This window comes from Gigantopelta aegis, chromosome 6 (assembly GCF_016097555.1).
Source record: "Gigantopelta aegis isolate Gae_Host chromosome 6, Gae_host_genome, whole genome shotgun sequence".
Lineage (NCBI taxonomy): Eukaryota > Metazoa > Mollusca > Gastropoda > Neomphalida > Peltospiridae > Gigantopelta > Gigantopelta aegis.
The window spans coordinates 102,303,413-102,331,184 of NC_054704.1; the positions used below are offsets into that span (position 1 = coordinate 102,303,413).

Consider the following 27,772-nt stretch of genomic DNA (forward strand, 5'->3'; position numbering starts at 1 on the left):
AGTTTTAGCCAGTCCAGAAAACTTAGAGTTTAAATTTTCACACACATGATCCAAGAAAGGAATTGCCAAGTTCAGTTTGTAGTGTTCCAGTACAGTACTACTTGCAGCATTATTGGCACGGTATATCTGTCTCCCACTGACCCTTGGCTTATTGGGCTCAACACCCACTTTTGCTGCCATTCTCTCTGCCTGTTTGAAAATTACAGATTCGAAATTACTGTCAACGTCATGGCGCTCTTTCTTGTAGATATCTTTAATATCGTTCACGGCATTATATGCATGAATAATATCCAGAGAGGAGCTTTGGAGCTGAACAGTAAGTCCAGAAAGATGTGAGAGATATTGGTAGACTGTGAGGAAACTATAATAAAGCCAAAACTTGTTATACCAGTGAGCAACTGCTGCGCATCACTGCGGGTCTGTGTTTTCCAATCCCAATACAATTCTGCAAAACCTTCATGTAGACCATTGTATTCTTCAAGATGCATCTTGTAGCCGATCACCTGTAGGGCATCAACAATAAAGAAATAGCACTGGTAAAAGTGTTGGTAGGCATTTTGGCGCTCCGCCCATCGGGTCCGACAGAGATCAATTAAAGTTTTTCTCCTTGTTTGGTTCTCGACTTTAATCGCTGTAATCAACTCAAGAAGTTCATTTCTCTTTGGGCTATTTCGGAAAAAAAGGCAACAGTTCTTAAGTTTGTCGATCATGTTACGCACTTCTGGTATGTTACAGGCGTGACTTATAACCAGATTTAAGCAATGGCCACTACAGTGCACATATGTTGCTAATGGAGCATGCTCTCGGATTTTAGCCTGGACGCCAACTCGACCAGATGACATGTTACTCGCCCCATCATATCCTTGACCACGCATATCTTTCAATGGTATACCAAGGTTTTCCAGTATGTGAATGATCTCATTGGCCAGATATTCACCCGTGGTGCGAATCACTTTTGAAAATTGTATGAACTCCTCCCTAATATTTTCATCTGAATCCACGAAGCGGACGCACAGAGCCAGCTGTTCAGTGTTATGAGATGTCACCTCATCCGCCATGATACTATAGAACTGTGCTGTCTTTATCTCTTGGACAAGGTCACCGAGAATTATGTGATTGCCTATAACACCGAGTAACTCATTTTGTGTTTGTGGTGACAAGTAAGTGACACATTTCATTTGTGGCTCCATTAAATGTTCATGTAAGGTTGAGCAATACCTAGCCAGTACCTTGATCAAGGAGAGAAAATTTCCCGGGTTTGTTTTCTCATCCTCCAAGTGTTCGTTCTTCCCACGTAATGCTATACCTTGCTTGCCACAATACACAATTGCTTCTGCAATGCATCGAAGTATTTCTCGGTTTTTGTCAATGTTCTTTGACCTATTGTTTTCCATCAAAATTGGAATAGTGGCATTAGGATTTTCAATACTTTTGATGAACGTGTCTGCAATTTGCATTGCCTCTTGGTGGTACTCGTTGCTTTCGTGGCTTTTGCACTTTTCGGACTTCTTTTGCCAATTTATAAATGGCCGATTGACAAATTGCCCTTTCCCTTCTCGATTCATACAGAAAAGTGAACACATGATGCAAAAGGCACCATCGAGTTTTTGGCTATAAACTAACCATTGATATTCCTTCAACCAGCTGAGTTTAAAACTGCGGTTACAGCCACCAACATATATTATAGGAAATGTATATGTTTCGGACGGCTGGCTATGGTGTTTGATTAGTGTATATTTTTTCTCCATCAGAGAGTCCTTCAATTGCTTTTTTAATATCTAGTACTGACATTGTTGCAGTAATGATATGTCCAATATCGTTAATTGTTGCAGTAGGTGTCTTGGTTTGGGATTCTTCTTTGTATCCTTCGCTAGCAGACCCTGATGGCGATTCTGATGGATTACTTTTTTCGTCAGGAGTCGGGCGTTCTTCTCGTGGTGCCTGTTGGGTTTGCCCTTCTCTTGGTCGTGGTCGTTTATTGTTAAAGAATTTATCCAGGGATTGACATCTCTTGGATGCAATTTTCAGTTCCTGTTTTCTTTTCTCTGGCCTGCCCATCTCGAATGTTTGCTGCAAACAATTTAAAACCACACTAAGTTATACTTTCATTTATTCCATTGTATTGGATTGGAATAGAAAGTTGCATACGTAATTCAAAACGGAGTACAACGATCAAAGGTTCGAGTTGAACTACAGTATATATTATCAATAATGCGAGGCCTAACTAGGCAACAACACTAGCTCTACTGTTTTATTTAAAGTTACATTGTTAGCATGTTTCCTACAGTAAAATATGACCACAAAAATTATTTAAAAAGCTCTTGTTTGTTCGCTAATAAAACCTATCGTGTAGGCCTACTCTAAAATGACAGTCGCCATGAGTACTGGACATTTTAAGCTTAAGGTAAGTTGTCAATGTCAAGTGTGTATGTGTGTGTGTGTGTGTGTGGACACGTATGCATGAGATAGAGGGAGATGGGGGAAAAGAGAGTGAGCAAGAGAGTACTAAACAGGTTTTCCCTAGATATCATTTTTACGAAACGAATGAAGTTCCCAAAGGTATCTAACCGAACGAAAGTGAGGTCAGATACTTTGGGAAGTTCATGAGTTTTCTAAAATTAATGATATCTAGTGAAACGAGTGCGGTATTTTATTTATTACCAACATGTTTATGAAGTAAAATGCACTGTGCTATCAGAGAAGCTGGCGTCGCTTACTAAAATTACATCAAATTATCGATACGAACCAATGAAAAAACGTATATCCGGTACGACACTGCCGATGTTTTATTTAATGACACACTAAACACATTTTATTTACGGTTATATGGCGTCGGACATATGGTCAAGGACCATAATTATGTTTACACATAGGCTACTCTTTCCGATTAGCAGCAAGGGCTCTTTTGTATGCACATCCCACAGACAGGATAACACATACCATGACCTTCGTTAACTAGTTGTGGAGCACTGTCTTTGGATAACATGGTTAGGCGATATGCGACTTTAATTTTGGCTTGCGTGTCACATATTCAAAATAGAGTGCTACATGTATGTTCCTTATCCTTTGAACAAAACAATTTATTAGGCCGGAAAACAACTGAAATAAGTATACTATATCTACTAGTCTAAGTGCATATTGATAGTTGGGGGAATATCTGTTGCAAGTAGGCCTACTTACGTTTGGAAATCACCTTCCTACACCACTGAGCAGATAAGATGTCTTTGGATAGTATGGTTGGGCGATAATGCGGCTTTAATTTTTGGCTTGCGCATCAAATATTGAAAACGAGTGTGTATGTTCCTTATCCTTTGAACAAAACAAAATTAGGCTGGAAAACAACTGAAATAAGTATACTGCCGCTACTAGTGCATATAGGTACATGTAGTTGGGCTGTGTCATTTGCAAGTACTTACGTTTGGAATTCGAAATCACCAGGCTTCTATGTCTTTGGATCATATTTTCGTCAACGTCTGACGTCATATCCTTGTTGATGACCATACATTTCGAAAGCTTAACATGAGCTCGGTGTACTACATTATTTTATAACAAAATAAAACTATGTAATAACAAGCGACGGGCACGCATGGACGCCTATATGAATATAGAGCCATATACAGCACTGTGTTAAACAAAATTTAATAATAATTAAAAAAAAAAAAAAAAAAAAAATAGTAATATTTTACTTCTGAAAGCGGACCATTTGCTTCAGCGGGGGGGTTCGTCCGAACCCCCCGAACCCCCCCAGCCTACGCCCATGGAGATGCTTCTACAACGAATTTATCTTGCCGACATGTTAAACCATATAGCCAAATAATCAAAATAACGCCAGAAAATAATTGTTAACAATTTATTAACGGAGCCGTACCACGCGGACGCGAACGAAACCACTTGCCAGTGACGAAAAATAGTTCCGTCGATAAACGAGTTTTTAACTTCAAATGTTTGTAATACGAAATTGTCTGAAACAGATATTAATAACAAAAATAAAAAACACTTTTTTTTTATTAGAAATGTATGTAGTAAAAAAATAAAAATATTAAAAAAACAAAACAACAACAACAACTGTTGCTAATGGCGCATTAATACAATAACACCACGACCGTAATTAGGTGGCCGAGTTCAACATTGCAGCTTTTAAAAGTATTGAAATAGTGTATTTTATAGTAAAAATAAAATTAATTATGTATACTTGGTTGATTATCAATGTTATTTATAATCTAATTATTGCTTTAGCATTAATTGGGGCGGCTGGAAACTGTTGGAAATTACAGACGGGGCATAAGAGAATTTGGCTCCGCCCACAGGGGGATAAGGGATTTGTCCAACGGCAAACAACCAATGGGATTAAAGAATTTTACATGAAGGCGAGATAACAACATTTATCATCCATTAAAGGCTTTTGTAGGAGATATAGCTGGCACTATAATTTGCGATATCTCTTGCGATATCTCCGCTTTTTATAATCTTGATTAGTCAAATGTTAATCACAAGACAATGTTTTGTTACGTCACTGTGTTTGTTTCAGCGCTGAACCTACCATTAGTGACGTCACGCCACTGCCGTTCTGCTAGTTAAAGCCGCACACCCTAGTTCCATCTAGCGAAAATAAATTATAATTTGGTTAATCTACAAACCTGTAACACACTTAGATCACGTTTTTATCAAATGGAGTGAAAAAGCAGGTTTTATATCGATAAATACCATGGGAATCCCCATGTCCCAATTGCTTGAAATAATTTTGAAAGTTAGTATTCTGATGTCACCGGTAGATCTCGCTCGAAGCACAACAATGCCTACGTCACGACAAATTTCACAGACTTAGGGTGCGTTCGTTTCACCTCTCCTGGACATGTTCCAACTGTTCTGTCCTGGTTGTATCCCCTCTCCAGATATAGTAAGACTTAGCAAAATTATTGGTTTTAAGGGTTTGTAACGTTTTGTATTGAGACACTTACTTGTCTGAACTTTATTGTTACTGAAAATGTTCACGAACTGTGAAGAAAAATCTCACAAATGAACAACAACAAATCGGATGTTGATTGCGCGAACCGTGCACGAGAAAACAAATCGAACCAAAAGGATAACGGTCACGTGATATACCAACGTCTGTGACATTGAAATGGAAATATCCCCTCTAAAAATAGATTGGACCTCGCTTGCTTAACGGTTTTTTCTCGACAACACGTCTTTTGAAAAAATGCAAAAAATGCATTTCGTGGTTTTACAAACATCAGGATTACCAAAAAGCACTCCAGGTGAATGGAAATGTGTATTCTAAATAATAAAATGTAAGTAAAGTGCAATTTTATTTGTGAGAAATGGGGTTTAATAGCGAAAAACAACGCCGTAATGGTTAACAAATAACTGTAACTAGGGTGTGTCCCTTTAACGAGTGTACCGCTGACATTCAACCCACATTACTGACATTGATTACAACTGTCGCAAATGAAAATAATGATAATGGACTATAAAAAGAATACCCCCCTCGTGTCTTGTGATATCATAATTTATCAGCACTCGTTGATAAAACTATAAAATCCTCGGCAAGCCTCGGATTTCATACTTTTGTCAACTCGTGCTGATAAATTATGATATCACCAGTCACTTGGATAGTATCCTCTATATACACGGTCATAACTAGTCTAGAGATGGGCAGGGTATAATTCAGGACCAAACAAAAAAAGGGGTGGGGTGGGATGTTTGACATTCAATAGCCGATGATTAATTAATCATTGTGCTCTAGTGGTATTGTTAAACAAAACAAACTTTAACTTTAGCAGTTTAGCTCAGACTTCAGTGTATTTCTTCATATATTTTTTTTATCACATACTGGGAGGTAAAATGAAGTTTTCGGATAATACAAGGATTAGGATAAGAAAACATACGTGGAATATACAGACACTGGCATTTTAAACAAGACATACGTGGAATATACAAACACTGGCATTTTAAACAAGACATACGTGGAATATACAGACACTAGCATTTTAAACAAGACATACACTGACATGTTAAACACGACATAAGTGGAATATACAGACACTGACATTTTAAGTTAGACATACGTGGAATATACAGAAACTGACATTTTAAACAAGACATACATGGAATATACAGACATTGGCATTTTAAACAAGACACAATGGAATATACAGACACTGGCATTTTAAACAAGAGATACTGGAATATACAGACACTGGCATTTTTTAGAAGACATACATGGAATATACAGACACTGCATTTTAAACAAGACATACGTGGAATATACAGACACTGGCATTTTAAACAAGACATACGTAGAATATACAGACACTGGCATTTTAAACAAGACACAATGGAATATACAGACACTGTAATTTTAAACAAGACATACTGGAATATACAGACACTGGCATTTTAAACAAGACATACGTGGAATATACAGACACTGGCATTTTAAACAAGACTTACATGGAATATACAGACACTGGCATTTTAAACAAGTCATACGTGGAATATACAGACACTGGCATTTTAAGTAAGACATACGTGGAATATACAGACACTAGCATTTTAAGTAAGACATACGTGGACTATACAGACACTGACATTTTAAACAAGACATGCGTGGAATATACAGACACTGGCATTTTAAACAAGACATACATGGAATATACAGACACTGGTATTTTAAACAAGACATACACTGAATATACATACACTGGCATTTTAAACAAGACATACATTGAATATACAGACACTGGCATTTTAAACAAGAAATACATGGAATATACAGACACTGGCATTTTAAACAAGAGATACATTGAATATACAGACACTGGCATTTTAAACAAGACATACGTGGAATATACAGACACTGGCATTTTAAGTAAGACATACGTGGAATATACAGACACTGACATTTTAAACAAGACATACGTGGAATATACAGACACTGGCATTTTAAACAAGACATACATGGAATATACAGACACTGGTATTTTAAACAAGACAGACATACATTGAATATACAGACACTGGCATTTTAAACAAGACATACATGGAATATACAGACACTGGTATTTTAAACAAGACATACATTGAATATACATACACTGGCATTTTAAACAAGACATACATTGAATATACAGACACTGGCATTTTAAACAAGACATACATGGAATATACAGACACTGGTATTTTAAACAAGACATACATTGAATATACATACACTGGCATTTTAAACAAGACATACATTGAATATACAGACACTGGCATTTTAAACAAGACATACATGGAATATACAGACACTGGCATTTTAAACAAGACATACTGGAATATTCAGACACTGGCATTTTAAACAAGACATACGTGGAATATACAGACACTGGCATTTTAAACAAGACATACATGGAATATACAGACACTGGCATTTTAAACAAGACATACACTGAATATACAGACACTGGCATTTTAAACAAGACATACATGGAATATACAGACACTGGCATTTTAAACAAGACATACACTGAATATACAGACACTGGCATTTTAAATAAGACATACATAGAATATACAGACACTGGCATTTTAAGCAAGACACACGTGGAATATACAGACACTGACATTTTAAACAAGACATACGTGGAATATACAGACACTGGCATTTTAAACAAGACATACGTCGAATATACAGACACTGGCATTTTAAGTAAGACATACGTGGACTATACAGACACTGGCATTTTAAACAAGACATACGTGGAATACACAGACACTGGCATTTTAAACAAGACATACATGGAATATACAGACACTGGTATTTTAAACAAGAGATACATTGAATATACAGACACTGGCATTTTAAACAAGACATACATGGAACATACAGACACTGGTATTTTAAACAAGACATACATTGAATATACAGCCACTGGTATTTTAAACAAGACATACATTGAATATACAGACACTGGCATTTTAAACAAGACACACATGGAATATACAGACACTGGCATTTTAAACAAGACATACATTGAATATACAGACACTGGAATTTTAAACAAGACATACATGGAATATACAGACACTGGTATTTTAAACAAGACATACATTGAATATACAGACACTGGCATTTTAAGCAAGACATACGTGGAATATACAGACACTGACATTTTAAACAAGACATACGTGGAATATACAGACACTAGCATTTTAAACAAGACATACACTGACATGTTAAACACGACATAAGTGGAATATACAGACACTGACATTTTAAGTTAGACATACGTGGAATATACAGACACTGACATTTTAAACAAGACATACATGGAATATACAGACACTGGCATTTTAAACAAGACATACATGGAATATACAGACACTGGCATTTTAAACAAGACATATTGGAATATACACATTCTGGCATTTTAAACAAGACATACTGGAATATACAGACACTGGCATTTTAAACAAGACATTCGTGGAAAATACAGACATTGGCATTTTAAACAAGACACAATGGAATATACAGACACTGGCATTTTAAACAAGAGATACTGGAATATACAGACACTGGCATTTTTTAGAAGACATACATGGAATATACAGACACTGCATTTTAAACAAGACATACGTGGAATATACAGACACTGGCATTTTAAACAAGACATACGTAGAATATACAGACACTGGCATTTTAAACAAGACACAATGGAATATACAGACACTGTAATTTTAAACAAGACATACTGGAATATACAGACACTGGCATTTTAAACAAGACATACGTGGAATATACAGACACTGGCATTTTAAACAAGACTTACATGGAATATACAGACACTGGCATTTTAAACAAGTCATACGTGGAATATACAGACACTGGCATTTTAAGTAAGACATACGTGGAATATACAGACACTAGCATTTTAAGTAAGACATACGTGGACTATACAGACACTGACATTTTAAACAAGACATGCGTGGAATATACAGACACTGGCATTTTAAACAAGACATACATGGAATATACAGACACTGGTATTTTAAACAAGACATACACTGAATATACATACACTGGCATTTTAAACAAGACATACATTGAATATACAGACACTGGCATTTTAAACAAGACATACATGGAATATACAGACACTGGCATTTTAAACAAGAGATACATTGAATATACAGACACTGGCATTTTAAACAAGACATACGTGGAATATACAGACACTGCCATTTTAAGTAAGACATACGTGGAATATACAGACACTGACATTTTAAACAAGACATACGTGGAATATACAGACACTGGCATTTTAAACAAGACATACATGGAATATACAGACACTGGTATTTTAAACAAGACAGACACTACATTGAATATACAGACACTGGCATTTTAAACAAGACATACATGGAATATACAGACACTGGTATTTTAAACAAGACATACATTGAATATACATACACTGGCATTTTAAAGAAGACATACATTGAATATACAGACACTGGCATTTTAAACAAGACATACATGGAATATACAGACACTGGCATTTTAAACAAGACATACTGGAATATTCAGACACTGGCATTTTAAACAAGACATACGTGGAATATACAGACACTGGCATTTTAAACAAGACATACATGGAATATACAGACACTGGCATTTTAAACAAGACATACACTGAATATACAGACACTGGCATTTTAAACAAGACATACATGGAATATACAGACACTGGCATTTTAAACAAGACATACACTGAATATACAGACACTGGCATTTTAAATAAGACATACATAGAATATACAGACACTGGCATTTTAAGCAAGACATACGTGGAATATACAGACACTGACATTTTAAACAAGACATACGTGGAATATACAGACACTGGCATTTTAAACAAGACATACGTCGAATATACAGACACTGGCATTTTAAGTAAGACATACGTGGACTATACAGACACTGGCATTTTAAACAAGACATACGTGGAATACACAGACACTGGCATTTTAAACAAGACATACATGGAATATACAGACACTGGTATTTTAAACAAGAGATACATTGAATATACAGACACTGGCATTTTAAACAAGACATACATGGAATATACAGACACTGGTATTTTAAACAAGACATACATTGAATATACAGCCACTGGTATTTTAAACAAGACATATATTGAATATACAGACACTGGCATTTTAAACAAGACATACATGGAATATACAGACACTGGCATTTTAAACAAGACATACATTTATACAGACACGTGGAATGACATTTTAAACAAGACATACGTGGAATATACAGACACTGGCATTTTAAACAAGACATACGTGGAATATACAGACACTGGCATTTTAAACAAGACATACATGGAATATACAGACACTGAATATACATTTTAAACAAGACATACATGGAATATACAGACACTGGCATTTTAAACAAGACATACTGGGTATTTTAAACAAGACATACATTATACAGACACTGGCATTTTAAACAAGACATACATGAATATACAGACACTGGCATTTTAAACAAGACATACATGGAATATACAGACACTGGCATTTTAAACAAGACAAGAATATACAGACACTGGCATTTTAAACAAGATATAATATACAGACACTGGCATTTTAAACAAGACATACATGGAATATACAGACACTGGCATTTTAAACAAGACATACTGGAATATACAGACACTGGCATTTTAAACAAGACATACATGGAATATACAGACACTGGCATTTTAAACAAGACATACATGGAATATACAGACACTGGCATTTTAAACAAGACATACATTGAATATACAGACACTGGCATTTTAAACAAGACATACATGGAATATACAGACACTGGCATTTTAAACAAGACATACATGGAATATACAGACACTGGCATTTTAAACAAGACATACATGGAATATACAGACACTGGCATTTTAAACAAGACATACATGGAATATACAGACACTGGCATTTTAAACAAGACATACATGGAATATACAGACACTGGCATTTTAAACAAGACATACATGGAATATACAGACACTGGCATTTTAAACAAGACATACATGGAATATACAGACACTGGCATTTTAAACAAGACATACATGGAATATACAGACACTGGCATTTTAAACAAGACATACGTGGAATATACAGACACTGGCATTTTAAACAAGACATACATGGAATATACAGACACTGGCATTTTAAACAAGACATACATGGAATATACAGACACTGGCATTTTAAACAAGACATACTGGAATATACAGACACTGGCATTTTAAACAAGACATACATGGAATATACAGACACTGGCATTTTAAACAAGACATACATGGAATATACAGACACTGGCATTTTAAACAAGACATACGTGGAATATACAGACACTGGCATTTTAAACAAGACATACATTGAATATACAGACACTGGCATTTTAAACAAGACATACATGGAATATACAGACACTGGCATTTTAAACAAGACATACTGGAATATACAGACACTGGCATTTTAAACAAGACATACGTGGAATATACAGACACTGGCATTTTAAACAAGACATACATCGAATATACAGACACTGGCATTTTAAACAAGACATACATGGAATATACAGACACTGGTATTTTAAACAAGACATACATTGAATATACAGCCACTGGTATTTTAAACAAGACATACATTGAATATACAGACACTGGCATTTTAAACAAGACACACATGGAATATACAGACACTGGCATTTTAAACAAGACATACATTGAATATACAGACACTGGAATTTTAAACAAGACATACATGGAATATACAGACACTGGCATTTTAAACAAGACATACATGGAATATACAGACACTGGCATTTTAAACAAGACATACTGGAATATACAGACACTGGCATTTTAAACAAGACATACGACATGGACATATAATATACAGACACTGGCATTTTAAACAAGACATACATGGAATATACAGACACTGGCATTTTAAACAAGACATACATGGAATATACAGACACTGGCATTTTAAACAAGACATACTGGAATATACAGACACTGACATTTTTTAGAAGACATACATGGAATATACAGACACTGGCATTTTAAACAAGACATACGTGGAATATACAGACACTGGCATTTTAAACAAGACATACACTGAATATACAGACACTGGCATTTTAAACAAGACATACATGGAATATACAGACACTGGCATTTTAAACAAGACATACATGGAATATACAGACACTGGCATTTTAAACAAGACATACATGGAATATACAGACACTGGCATTTTAAACAAGACATACATGGAATATACAGACACTGGCATTTTAAACAAGACATACATAGAATATACAGACACTGGCATTTTAAACAAGACATACATGGAATATACAGACACTGGCATTTTAAACAAGACATACATGGAATATACAGACACTGGCATTTTAAACAAGACATACGTGGAATATACAGACACTGGCATTTTAAACAAGACATACGTGGAATATACAGACACTGGCATTTTAAACAAGACATACACTGGAATATACAGACACTGGCATTTTAAGTAAGACATACGTGGAATATACAGACACTGGCATTTTAAGTAAGACATACGTGGAATATACAGACACTGACATTTTAAACAAGACATACATGGAATATACAGACACTGGCATTTTAAACAAGACATACATGGAATATACAGACACTGGCATTTTAAACAAGACATATTGGAATATACACATTCACTGGCATTTTAAACAAGACATACTGGAATATACAGACACTGGCATTTTAAACAAGACATACATGGAATATACAGACACTGGTATTTTAAACAAGAGATACATTGAATATACAGACACTGGCATTTTAAACAAGAGATACTGGAATATACAGACACTGGCATTTTTTAGAAGACATACATGGAATATACAGACACTGCATTTTAAACAAGACATACGTGGAATATACAGACACTGGCATTTTAAACAAGACATACGTAGAATATACAGACACTGGCATTTTAAACAAGACACAATGGAATATACAGACACTGTAATTTTAAACAAGACATACTGGAATATACAGACACTGGCATTTTAAACAAGACATACGTGGAATATACAGACACTGGCATTTTAAACAAGACATACATGGAATATACAGACACTGGCATTTTAAACAAGACATACGTGGAATATACAGACACTGGCATTTTAAGTAAGACATACGTGGAATATACAGACACTAGCATTTTAAGTAAGACATACGTGGACTATACAGACACTGACATTTTAAACAAGACATACGTGGAATATACAGACACTGGCATTTTAAACAAGACATACATGGAATATACAGACACTGGTATTTTAAACAAGACATACATTGAATATACAGACACTGGCATTTTAAACAAGACATACATTGAATATACAGACACTGGCATTTTAAACAAGACATACATGGAATATACAGACACTGGCATTTTAAACAAGAGATACATTGAATATACAGACACTGGCATTTTAAACAAGACATACGTGGAATATACAGACACTGCCATTTTAAGTAAGACATACGTGGAATATACAGACACTGACATTTTAAACAAGACATACGTGGAATATACAGACACTGGCATTTTAAACAAGACATACATGGAATATACAGACACTGGTATTTTAAACAAGACAGACATACATTGAATATACAGACACTGGCATTTTAAACAAGACATACATGGAATATACAGACACTGGTATTTTAAACAAGACATACATTGAATATACATACACTGGCATTTTAAAGAAGACATACATTGAATATACAGACACTGGCATTTTAAACAAGACATACATGGAATATACAGACACTGGCATTTTAAACAAGACATACTGGAATATTCAGACACTGGCATTTTAAACAAGACATACGTGGAATATACAGACACTGGCATTTTAAACAAGACATACATGGAATATACAGACACTGGCATTTTAAACAAGACATACACTGAATATACAGACACTGGCATTTTAAACAAGACATACATGGAATATACAGACACTGGCATTTTAAACAAGACATACACTGAATATACAGACACTGGCATTTTAAATAAGACATACATAGAATATACAGACACTGGCATTTTAAGCAAGACATACGTGGAATATACAGACACTGACATTTTAAACAAGACATACGTGGAATATACAGACACTGGCATTTTAAACAAGACATACGTCGAATATACAGACACTGGCATTTTAAGTAAGACATACATGGAATATACAGACACTGGCATTTTAAACAAGACATACGTCGAATATACAGACACTGGCATTTTAAACAAGACATACATGGAATATACAGACACTGGTATTTTAAACAAGACATACATTGAATATACAGACACTGGCATTTTAAACAAGACATACATGGAATATACAGACACTGGTATTTTAAACAAGACATACATTGAATATACAGACACTGGCATTTTAAACAAGACATACATTGAATATACAGACACTGGCATTTTAAACAAGACATACATGGAATATACAGACACTGGCATTTTAAACAAGACATACTGGAATATTCAGACACTGGCATTTTAAACAAGACATACGTGGAATATACAGACACTGGCATTTTAAACAAGACATACATGGAATATACAGACACTGGCATTTTAAACAAGACATACATGGAATATACAGACACTGGCATTTTAAACAAGACATACATGGAATATACAGACACTGGCATTTTAAACAAGACATACACTGAATATACAGACACTGGCATTTTAAACAAGACATACGTAGAATATACAGACACTGGCATTTTAAGCAAGACATACGTGGAATATACAGACACTGACATTTTAAACAAGACATACGTGGAATATACAGACACTGGCATTTTAAACAAGACATACGTGGAATATACAGACACTGGCATTTTAAACAAGACATACGTGGAATATACAGACACTGGCATTTTAAACAAGACATACGTGGAATACACAGACACTGGCATTTTAAACAAGACATACATGGAATATACAGACACTGGTATTTTAAACAAGACATACATTGAATATACAGACACTGGCATTTTAAACAAGACATACATGGAATATACAGACACTGGTATTTTAAACAAGACATACATTGAATATACAGCCACTGGTATTTTAAACAAGACATATATTGAATATACAGACACTGGCATTTTAAACAAGACACACATGGAATATACAGACACTGGCATTTTAAACAAGACATACATTGAATATACAGACACTGGCATTTTAAACAAGACATACATGGAATATACAGACACTGGTATTTTAAACAAGACATACATTGAATATACAGACACTGGCATTTTAAGCAAGACATACGTGGAATATACAGACACTGACATTTTAAACAAGACATACGTGGAATATACAGACACTGGCATTTTAAACAAGACATACGTCGAATATACAGACACTGGCATTTTAAGTAAGACATACGTGGACTATACAGACACTGGCATTTTAAACAAGACATACGTGGAATACACAGACACTGGCATTTTAAACAAGACATACATGGAATATACAGACACTGGTATTTTAAACAAGAGATACATTGAATATACAGACACTGGCGTTTTAAACAAGACATACATGGAATATACAGACACTGGTATTTTAAACAAGACATACATTGAATATACAGACACTGGTATTTTAAACAAGACATACATTGAATATACAGACACTGGCATTTTAAACAAGACACACATGGAATATACAGACCCTGGCATTTTAAACAAGACATACATTGAATATACAGACACTGGAATTTTAAACAAGACACACTGGAATATACATACACTGGCATTTTAAACAAGACATACATTGAATATACAGACACTGGCATTTTAAACAAGACATACATTGAATATACAGACACTGGAATTTTAAACAAGACACACTGGAATATACAGACACTGGCATTTTAAACAAGACATACATGGAATATACAGACACTGGCATTTTAAACAAGACATACTGGAATATACAGACACTGGCATTTTAAACAAGACATACGTGGAATATACATACACTGGCATTTTAAACAAGACATACATTGAATATACAGATACTGGCATTTTAAACAAGACATACATGGAATATACAGACACTGGCATTTTAAACAAGACATACTGGAATATACAGACACTGACATTTTTTAGAAGACATGCATGGAATATATAGACACTACATTTTAAACAAGTCATACGTGGAATATACAGACACTGGCATTTTAAACAAGACATACACTGAATATACAGACACTGGCATTTTAAACAAGACATACGTGGAATATACAGACACTGGCATTTTAAACAAGACATATGTGGAATATACAGACACTGGCATTTTAAACAAGACATACTCTGACATGTTAAACACGACATACGTAGAATATACAGACACTGACATTTTAAGTTAGACATACGTGGAATATACAGACACTGGCATTTTAAACAAGACATACATGGAATATACATACACTGGCATTTTAAACAAGACATACATGGAATATACAGACACTGGCATGTTAAACAAGACATACTGGAATATACAGACACTGGTATTTTAAACAAGACATACTGGAATATACAGACACTGACATTTTTTAGAAGACATGCATGGAATATATAGACACTACATTTTAAACAAGTCATACGTGGAATATACAGACACTGGCATTTTAAACAAGACATACACTGAATATACAGACACTGGCATTTTAAACAAGACATACGTGGAAGATACAGACACTGGCATTTTAAACAAGACATATGTGGAATATACAGACACTGGCATTTTAAAGAAGACATACACTGACATGTTAAACACGACATACGTAGAATATACAGACACTGACATTTTAAGTTAGACATACGTGGAATATACAGACACTGGCATTTTAAACAAGACATACATGGAATATACATACACTGGCATGTTAAAGAAGACATACTGGAATATACAGACACTGGTATTTTAAACAAGACATACATGGAATATACAGACACTGGCATTTTAAACAAGACATACATGGAATATACATACACTGACATTTTAATTTAGACATACGTGGAATATAGAGACACTGGTATTTTAAACAAGACATACATGGAATATACAGACACTGGCATTTTAAACAAGACATACATGGAATATACAGACACTGGCATTTTAAAGAAGACATACGTGGAATATACAGACACTGGCATTTTAAACAAGACATACTTATTATTTATATGTATGGAAATAATATTTCTCTAATGACACGTTATAATTCATTTCAGATTTCCATAACCGACTGCTGAACAGCTGAACATATGGACACACCGACGCACGGACAAACAGGATTTAACATGCTTTATTTCACAAAGAACTGATGTCATTATCACCTGTTGCTTTACAATTAACCAAGGTGTGATACAATGTGTTTGATGACGTGAAGTTCCGGATTCAAAAACATGTGTGTGTCTTGTTCGACGAACCTACATGGATTAAATAACAACAAACATACAAAAAGATGAAAACAAAGAGGAAACCACAAAGCGACAAGAAGGGATTGCTGGTGTTTTTAGTGCCAGTCCAGGATATACACCTATTGTTACTGGCTTGAACTCAGTGTGTCATCACAGGCTTCGGAAGTACCCCATCTAGTTCATTATTGTTTGTTTATTACTGTGTCAGAGTGAATTTAATCCAGTTTTAGTTATTTAGTATTATGTGAAATGCTATTTTTATGTTGTTGATGAATAAAAGAGACTTATTTATTTATTGTGATGTATGTTTTGTTTTCTAAAAATAAATTTACTGATCGTTAAAGGATCCGAATCCTATCAGTTTTAAATTTGAACTTACTCATCATTAAATGATCCGAATCCTATCAGTTTTAAATTTGAACTTTCTGATCGTTAAAGGATCCGAATGCTATCAGCTTTAAATTTGAACTTACTGATCGTTAAATGATCCGAATCCTATCAGTTTTAAATTTGAACTTACTGATCGTTAAATGATCCGAATCCTATCAGTTTTAAATTTGAACTTACTGATCGTTAAATGATCCGAATCCTATCAGTTTTAAATTTGAACTTACTGATCGTTAAATGATCCGAATCCTATCAGTTTTAAATTTGAACTTACTGATCATTAAAGGATCCGAATGCTATCAGTTTTAAATTTCAACTTACTGACGCGCTGGATTCAGAATTGATCCATACGACAGGAAATACAGAATCGATTTGTGGTGTACAGTAGAGTTGAGTTCTTACTACGGTAACGCCTAAAACTGGTATTAATTGGGCCACGTCATATAAGGACCTCTCTTTTTTTTTGTCACGACCGGAACATTGTTTATTTGAAATAATTGTAAAATGTGTGAGGATTGTAAAGACCAAAAGCTGTATACATACAACACTGGTCCTGGGAATAATTACAAACTAACACAAGTTTGAATCGTTGTTTTAGCTTTAAAACACAGTTTTCCAGACAGGACAAACACGTGAACACAGTGGCGTAGCGTGGGTTGCCAGCGCCCGGGGCAAGGCGTCTGGGGCAAGGCAAGTATTGCGCCCCCTAACCAGTGGACCGTTAGCACTCCCCGAGTCCCTTCCACCAGTCCAGAATTTTGCGCCCCCTAACCAGTGGACCGTTAGCACTCCCCGAGTCCCTTCCACCAGTCCAGAATATTGAACCCTCTAACCAGTGGACCGTTAGCACTCCCCGAGTCCCTTCCACCAGTCCAGAATATTGCGCCCCCTAACCAGTGGACCGTTAGGACTCCCCGAGTCCCTTCCACCAGTCCAGAATTTTGCGCCCGGGGCAATGGCCCCGGTGGCCCCGTCCACGCTTAGCTACGCCACTGCGTGACCAATATGAAAAGGGCGAACTGTCCTGTTTGAAGTTTGACGACAGTAGCACACAGCACATATAGCTCGGCGACGAAGTTTGACGGCAGTGGCACACAGCACATATAGCTCGGCGACGAAGTTTGACGGCAGTGGCACACAGCACATACAGCTCGGCGACGAAGTTTGACGACAGTGGCACACAGCACATACAGCTCGGCGACGAAGTTTGACGGCCCGGGCCCCCCCTATTTTTGGGGTCAAGTTATTATTTTATAGCTATTTTGTTACTCAGATGCGAGGAAATCGCGTTTCAGACCACTTAAATTTCAAAATTTCGCGGGGGAGCATGCCCTCGCCCCCCCCTATTTAAAAATCCTGGATCCGCGCCTGATATAACAGAACACTTGTGATCTTACGAAAACAAAAGAAACGGATCCACAATTCTCTTTTCGTATGTTTTCACGTGCAACATTTCACTAAATACTAGTTGGCTACCAGTAATCTGTGACACATTCATGACATTAATATTAATTAATTAATATACCTACCGATCTTGTTTTATTCAAGTAAGTTAAACAATAAAAATTGTGTAAAGTTTTACAAACCATTGTTAGATTTTGCCGCGAAAAGTGTTACTGTAATAATAATGTAAGCGTAATGCAGAACGATAGCCAGTCTTAATGTGGGTACCGGACGTTTCGTCCCCGATTCAGTTGACCTCAAATTAGTTCGACCCCACTGATGAAATAGTGCAAAAGTGGCAATGTATCTACATAAAAATAACATTGGTCCCAAGTTTGTCACTTTATTACTAATCTGTAGGTGGGAGTAAAACTTTACTACACTATTTGCTAATAAAGTGGGTTTTTTTGGTGATGATTTTTTATATTTGGTCTCTCTCTCTCTCTCTCTCTCTCTCTCTCTCTCTCTCTCTCTCTCTCTCTCTCTCTCTCTCTCTCTCTCTCTCTCTCTCTCTCTCTCTCTCTCTCTCTGTGTGTGTGATAATGCTGCTAATTTCTGTACTAGGTATAATAACTTTATTTACACTGATGAATATATTTAGCATGTTTTACTAAACAAACCATAAAGTAGGTCTCTGCTTAAAAAGGAAGTAGAAAAATTCTGCCACTTATGTGGATTGATTTATACTTTTATTATTGAGTACATAACATTCCAATAAATAATATAATTTTTTTTATTATTATGTATCTCTTTGGTTGTTGTTATTTTTTAAAAATATGTCAAATATGGCGCTGTTTAAATTATTTTTTATATTTTTGAAAATGGCGTTTTCGCGTGCTTTAAACTATTGCTTTGAAAGGGGCGTTCACGCACTTAAATATGAAAATACCAGAAAATTCCGGAAAAATATTTCCATTAGGTTGGTCGCCCTGGCTCGGCGACGAAGTTTGACGGGAGTGGCACACAACACATATAGCTCGGCGATGAAGCACCCCCTTGATAACCAACTACTCGTGGCCAGGGCTTCAAATCAAAATCGGACGTATGTGCTATCCTGTTTAACACTACTTGCTACTGAATGGCCTTCATAGCGGTATATAGTGAGATTCTTATCTCGGGCTGTATTTATTTTATTTTATTTTATTTATTTATTTATTTATGTATTTATTTATTTATTTATTTATGTATTTATTTATTTATTTATTTATTTATTTATTAAGTGTTGCAATTATTATATTTTAAACACCCAACAGCAGGCGCTTGTGCAGGAATTTAAGCAGTGGGGGTGGGGGGTGGGCGGTCTAGTTCGAGTCTAGACTGGCAAGCTAGAGCTGCCCCAGCCCCCCCCCCTACTACTCCGCCGTGTCTGACTGAACACTATTAAAAATGCATTAACGTCCAGCCGACAAAAATACATCGTCAGTAAAAAAGAACAAAAGATATGCATCTACTGTGTGTTGTATGTGTGTGTGTGTGTGTATGTGTGTGTCTTGTGTGTGTGTGTGTGTGTGTGTGTGTGTGTGTTGTGTATGTGTGTCTGTGTGTTGTGTGTGTATGTGTCACACATTGTGTGGTGTGTGTGTGTGTATGTATGTGTGTTGTGTGTGTATGTCATGGGCGGATCCAGGAAATATTTTTAGGGGGGGGGGGACCAAAAAAGAAGGGCACATTGACTCGTCAAAAGGGCACCTTACTACAAGTTTTGATATTTACAATTAATATGAATTCCTACAGTTCTACGTCATAATATACTAGCAATAATGAAGTAAATTGGCGTCACTCGCGTTAGAACCTCAATGTGGCCCCATTGAGACTCAATAACACAAACACATATCTGCAAGCTTGCGCATGTACACGAAAATCTTGATTTCATTTATCTACAATATAATTATTGTTTACTTAAAAAAAAAAAATTCTACGAACAAAAAGGGCACTTGGACATTTTGAGGGCACTTGAACAATTTTTTGGGGGGACGCGTCCCCCTGGCCCCCCCCCCCCCCTTGGATCCGCCCATGTATGTTGTGTGTGTGTTGTGTTGTGTGTGCGTGTGTTGTGTGTGTGTGTGTGTGTGTGTGGACTTCAGGGTATTGGAAGATCGATCGAGGCATATACTTATTACTGTGACACTCAATAGCCGAAGTGTAGTTTTGTGCTGTCACTGTGGTGTCGTTAAACATTCATTCATTTGAAGATCGAGGAGAGTTCCTGAGATAGACTCGGCTTTCGTATTATACCATCTCCATTACCAGTGTAAATATTTCCATACTTTCTGTCTATAGCGTGTGCATTGAATTGATGGCAGACATTACAAAATGTGATGTAGCGTTCCAGTTACTGCGACAACTAGTACAAACATACATCTACATCACACGTTTTTAGGTCACAGCTGGAAACACCGCTACTTCAGATAATATTTGTATCTTGTTTGTTTATCAGGGGATATAGCTCAGTGGTAGAGCATTCGACTGCAGATCGAGAGGTCTCCGGTTCGATCCCGGATGTCCCCTAAATATATTTTTTTTGTTTTTCATATTTAATAATAAGAATATATTCGTCTGATAAATACATATTGATATTAATAATGATAGTTTTAAAAATATTACTTGATGTTGGCTGTTCTAGATATTTATGTTTATATTATAATAATGTATTAATATTTGTCTGTATATTATTTATTTCGTTCGTTCATTCTTTTGTTAACGTACCTAGTTTACAGAGTGGATTTTATCCAGTTATGCTTATTAATTATTATGTGAAATCATGAAATGCTACTTTTATTTGGTTGATGGATACAATAGTTTGTATACATTTATTTATTGTAATATATTGTCTTTTTCTTTTCTTTTTTAAAAACACTATTTTCGGTCATTGTCCACCCCACCGACCCGACGTATGAACCGTGGTGTCGAAAGGGAGCCTATGTCCACCCCACCCACCCGACGTATGAACCGTGGTGTCGGAAGGGAGGCTATGTCCACCCCACCCACCCGACGTATGAACCGTGGTGTCGGAAGGGAGCCTATGTCCACACCACCCACCCGACGTATGAACCGTGGTGTCGGAAGGGAGCCTATGTCCACCCCACCCACCCGACGTATGAACCGTGGTGTCGGAAGGGAGCCTATGTCCACCCCACCCACCCGACGTATGAACCGTGGTGTCGGAAGGGAGCCTATGTCCACCCCACCCACCCGACGTATGAACCGTGGTGTCGGAAGGGAGCCTATGTCCACCCCACCCACCCGACGTATGAACCGTGGTGTCGGAAGGGAGCCTATGTCCACCCCACCCACCCGACGTATGAACCGTGGTGTCGGAAGGGAGCCTATGTCCACCCCACCCACCCGACGTATGAACCGTGGTGTCGGAAGGGAGCCTATGTGCACCCCACCCACCCGACGTATGAACCGTGGTGTCGGAAGGGAGCCTATGTGCACACCACCCACCCGACGTATGAACCGTGGTGTCGGAAGGGAGCCTATGTCCACACCACCCACCCGACGTATGAACCGTGGTGTCGGAAGGGAGCCTATGTCCACCCCACCCACCCGACGTATGAACCGTGGTGTCGGAAGGGAGCCTATGTGCACCCCACCCACCCGACGTATGAACCGTGGTGTCGGAAGGGAGGCTATGTCCACACCACCCACCCGACGTATGGACCGTGGTGTTGGAAGAGAGCTATGTTCACCCCACCCACCCGACGTATGAACCGACCCGACGTATGAACCGTGGTGTCGGAAGGGAGGCTATGTCCACCCCACCCACCTGACGTATGAACCGTGGTGTCGGAAGGGAGGCTATGTCCACCCCACCCACCCGACGTATGAACCGTGGTGTCGGAAGGGAGGCTATGTGCACCCCACCCACCCGACGTATGGACCGTGGTGTCGGAAGGGAGGCTATGTGCACCCCACCCACCCGACGTATGGACCGTGGTGTCGGAAGGGAGGCTATGTGCACCCCACCCACCCGACGTATGAACCGTGGTGTCGGAAGGGAGCCTATGTCCACCCCACCCACCCGACGTATGAACCGTGGTGTCGGAAGGGAGCCTATGTGCACCCCACCCACCCGACGTATGAACCGTGGTGTCGGAAGGGAGCCTATGTGCACACCACCCACCCGACGTATGAACCGTGGTGTCGGAAGGGAGCCTATGTCCACACCACCCACCCGACGTATGAACCGTGGTGTCGGAAGGGAGCCTATGTCCACCCCACCCACCCGACGTATGAACCGTGGTGTCGGAAGGGAGCCTATGTGCACCCCACCCACCCGACGTATGAACCGTGGTGTCGGAAGGGAGGCTATGTCCACACCACCCACCCGACGTATGGACCGTGGTGTTGGAAGAGAGCTATGTTCACCCCACCCACCCGACGTATGAACCGACCCGACGTATGAACCGTGGTGTCGGAAGGGAGGCTATGTCCACCCCACCCACCTGACGTATGAACCGTGGTGTCGGAAGGGAGGCTATGTCCACCCCACCCACCCGACGTATGAACCGTGGTGTCGGAAGGGAGGCTATGTGCACCCCACCCACCCGACGTATGGACCGTGGTGTCGGAAGGGAGGCTATGTGCACCCCACCCACCCGACGTATGGACCGTGGTGTCGGAAGGGAGGCTATGTGCACCCCACCCACCCGACGTATGAACCGTGGTGTCGGAAGGGAGAATACTGTTGGGGAGTGAGACACAGCTACCGTAAACACCCGGGTCTGGGTCGGTTTAAAAAAAGAAAGGAAAAGTCATTTTATTTCAAATAATAAGGAAAGTTAAGAGCAAATAGCGAAAAAAAAATATATAAAAAGGAAAAAAGAAGAATAAAAGGAATAAGAAGAGGTACAGTCTCGAGAGAGAGACAGCAGCTAGATTTTCATCTTTGTAATATATCATCTTTAAGTGGGGAGGGGGAGAAACAAGCCCTTAGCCCGCCCTTCCATTCCTACGGGCCTGATACATTTTATATTAATAAATACAAACAGTACATACTGTTATCGTCGATAGGACATATTAGTTGTAAAGTGATTGTCAGTATGTGGAAACATAAGATTTCCCAACATTTCTGTGTTTCTGTGCCCGGCTGTGGACAGTTTGGGCAGACGGGTAACACGTTTGCTTAATGATTAAAATGCATAGTTCAACCAAACACAGTACTTGGACGATAGCTAGTTAAGATAACAAAGAACATTGTGCTAATTAAAACCTTAAAACAAAAACAATTATATCTTGCTTTGGTGAGTGGTGGGGGGGGGGGAGGGGACGTTTTTTTTCTTTCACATTTGCAAAATTGGCCTCTGGAATATCCATTGATGTGTCATGTTTACATCTATGCTAAACAAGATTTATGATGAAATATTATAACATTTTGTGTGTGTGTGTTTTTTCTAATTAGGTCCATTTGCTTCAGTTTACATTAAAAATGTCATAAAAATATGTTTGAAAAAATGCTTATTCAAGTTATTGTATGCTAGTAGCGGGTTTCCCCACTAAGACTATATTTTAGAATTACGAAATGTTAGACATCTGACAGCCGATGATCAACAAATGAATGTGCTCTAGTGGTGTCGTTGAACAAAAAAACCCTTTACGTTTATAGTTCATTGTTGGAGATACAGCTTCTTGAGATAAAATTCGTGACTGATTTGCTAATCAGGGGATATAGCTCAGTGGTAGAGCATTCGACTGCAGATCGAGAGGTCTCCGGTTCGATCCCGGATGTCCCCTTAATGGTTTCTTTATTTTTCTCACATTAAATAACCTTTTTCCCCCCCAAATAACACTGGTAAATACTTAACTTTAAGCCTATGTGCACCCCACCAACCCGACGTATGAACCGTGGTGTCGGAAGGGAGGCTATGTCCACACCACCCACCCGACGTATGGACCGTGGTGTTGGAAGAGAGCTATGTTCACCCCACCCACCCGACGTATGAACCGACCCGACGTATGAACCGTGGTGTCGGAAGGGAGGCTATGTCCACCCCACCCACCTGACGTATGAACCGTGGTGTCGGAAGGGAGGCTATGTCCACCCCACCCACCCGACGTATGAACCGTGGTGTCGGAAGGGAGGCTATGTGCACCCCACCCACCCGACGTATGGACCGTGGTGTCGGAAGGGAGGCTATGTGCACCCCACCCACCCGACGTATGGACCGTGGTGTCGGAAGGGAGGCTATGTGCACCCCACCCACCCGACGTATGGACCGTGGTGTCGGAAGGGAGGCTATGTGCACCCCACCCACCCGACGTATGAACCGTGGTGTCGGAAGGGAGCCTATGTCCACCCCACCCACCCGACGTATGAACCGTGGTGTCGGAAGGGAGCCTATGTGCACCCCACCCACCCGACGTATGAACCGTGGTGTCGGAAGGGAGCCTATGTGCACACCACCCACCCGACGTATGAACCGTGGTGTCGGAAGGGAGCCTATGTCCACACCACCCACCCGACGTATGAACCGTGGTGTCGGAAGGGAGCCTATGTCCACCCCACCCACCCGACGTATGAACCGTGGTGTCGGAAGGGAGCCTATGTGCACCCCACCCACCCGACGTATGAACCGTGGTGTCGGAAGGGAGGCTATGTCCACACCACCCACCCGACGTATGGACCGTGGTGTTGGAAGAGAGCTATGTTCACCCCACCCACCCGACGTATGAACCGACCCGACGTATGAACCGTGGTGTCGGAAGGGAGGCTATGTCCACCCCACCCACCTGACGTATGAACCGTGGTGTCGGAAGGGAGGCTATGTCCACCCCACCCACCCGACGTATGAACCGTGGTGTCGGAAGGGAGGCTATGTGCACCCCACCCACCCGACGTATGGACCGTGGTGTCGGAAGGGAGGCTATGTGCACCCCACCCACCCGACGTATGGACCGTGGTGTTGGAAGAGAGCTATGTTCACCCCACCCACCCGACGTATGAACCGACCCGACGTATGAACCGTGGTGTCGGAAGGGAGGCTATGTCCACCCCACCCACCCGACGTGTGAACCGTGGTGTCGGAAGGGAGGCTATGTGCACCCCACCCACCCGACGTATGGACCGTGGTGTCGGAAGGGAGGCTATGTGCACCCCACCCACCCGACGTATGAACCGTGGTGTCGGAAGGGAGAATACTGTTGGGGAGTGAGACACAGCTACCGTAAACACCCGGGTCTGGGTCGGTTTAAAAAAAGAAAGGAAAAGTCATTTTATTTCAAATAATAAGGAAAGTTAAGAGCAAATAGCGAAAAAAAAATATATAAAAAGGAAAAAAGAAGAATAAAAGGAATAAGAAGAGGTACAGTCTCGAGAGAGAGACAGCAGCTAGATTTTCATCTTTGTAATATATCATCTTTAAGTGGGGGAGGGGGAGAAACAAGCCCTTAGCCCGCCCTTCCATTCCTACGGGCCTGATACATTTTATATTAATAAATACAAACAGTACATACTGTTATCGTCGATAGGACATATTAGTTGTAAAGTGATTGTCAGTATGTGGAAACATAAGATTTCCCAACATTTCTGTGTTTCTGTGCCCGGCTGTGGACAGTTTGGGCAGACGGGTAACACGTTTGCTTAATGATTAAAATGCATAGTTCAACCAAACACAGTACTTGGACGATAGCTAGTTAAGATAACAAAGAACATTGTGCTAATTAAAACCTTAAAACAAAAACAATTATATCTTGCTTTGGTGAGTGGTGGGGGGGGGGGAGGGGACGTTTTTTTTCTTTCACATTTGCAAAATTGGCCTCTGGAATATCCATTGATGTGTCATGTTTACATCTATGCTAAACAAGATTTATGATGAAATATTATAACATTTTGTGTGTGTGTGTTTTTTCTAATTAGGTCCATTTGCTTCAGTTTACATTAAAAATGTCATAAAAATATGTTTGAAAAAATGCTTATTCAAGTTATTGTATGCTAGTAGCGGGTTTCCCCACTAAGACTATATTTTAGAATTACGAAATGTTAGACATCTGACAGCCGATGATCAACAAATGAATGTGCTCTAGTGGTGTCGTTGAACAAAAAAACCCTTTACGTTTATAGTTCATTGTTGGAGATACAGCTTCTTGAGATAAAATTCGTGACTGATTTGCTAATCAGGGGATATAGCTCAGTGGTAGAGCATTCGACTGCAGATCGAGAGGTCTCCGGTTCGATCCCGGATGTCCCCTTAATGGTTTCTTTATTTTTCTCACATTAAATAACCTTTTTTCCCCCCAAATAACACTGGTAAATACTTAACTTTAATATACTATGACATGTATGTTTTAAAAAATATTATTCTATTATTGTTGTTTCT

General features: G+C 38.6%; 1 protein-coding gene and 3 non-coding genes across 4 annotated transcripts; 3 read left to right on the forward strand and 1 right to left on the reverse strand.

The window, feature by feature from the left end:
• Nucleotides 1-263: 263 nt before the first annotated feature.
• LOC121374836 (zinc finger MYM-type protein 1-like) lies at nucleotides 264-1,457 on the reverse strand. The gene has a single exon (XM_041501947.1). It carries the CDS (start codon nucleotides 1,455-1,457, stop codon nucleotides 264-266), a length of 1,194 nt encoding a protein of 397 aa, XP_041357881.1.
• A 20,433-nt stretch (nucleotides 1,458-21,890) lies between these two features.
• Nucleotides 21,891-21,962, forward strand: Trnac-gca. The gene has a single exon. It is a non-coding gene; the product is annotated as a tRNA-Cys (tRNA).
• A 3,156-nt stretch (nucleotides 21,963-25,118) lies between these two features.
• Nucleotides 25,119-25,190, forward strand: Trnac-gca. The gene has a single exon. It is a non-coding gene; the product is annotated as a tRNA-Cys (tRNA).
• A 2,382-nt stretch (nucleotides 25,191-27,572) lies between these two features.
• On the forward strand, nucleotides 27,573-27,644 carry Trnac-gca. The gene has a single exon. It is a non-coding gene; the product is annotated as a tRNA-Cys (tRNA).
• The last annotated feature ends 128 nt before the right edge of the window (nucleotides 27,645-27,772 follow it).

What these genes read in the sequence shown, in the direction of transcription:
- LOC121374836 (XM_041501947.1), bottom strand. Translation starts at nt 1,457, where the DNA reads ATGCAAATTGCAGACACGTTCATCAAAAGTATTGAAAATCCTAATGCC.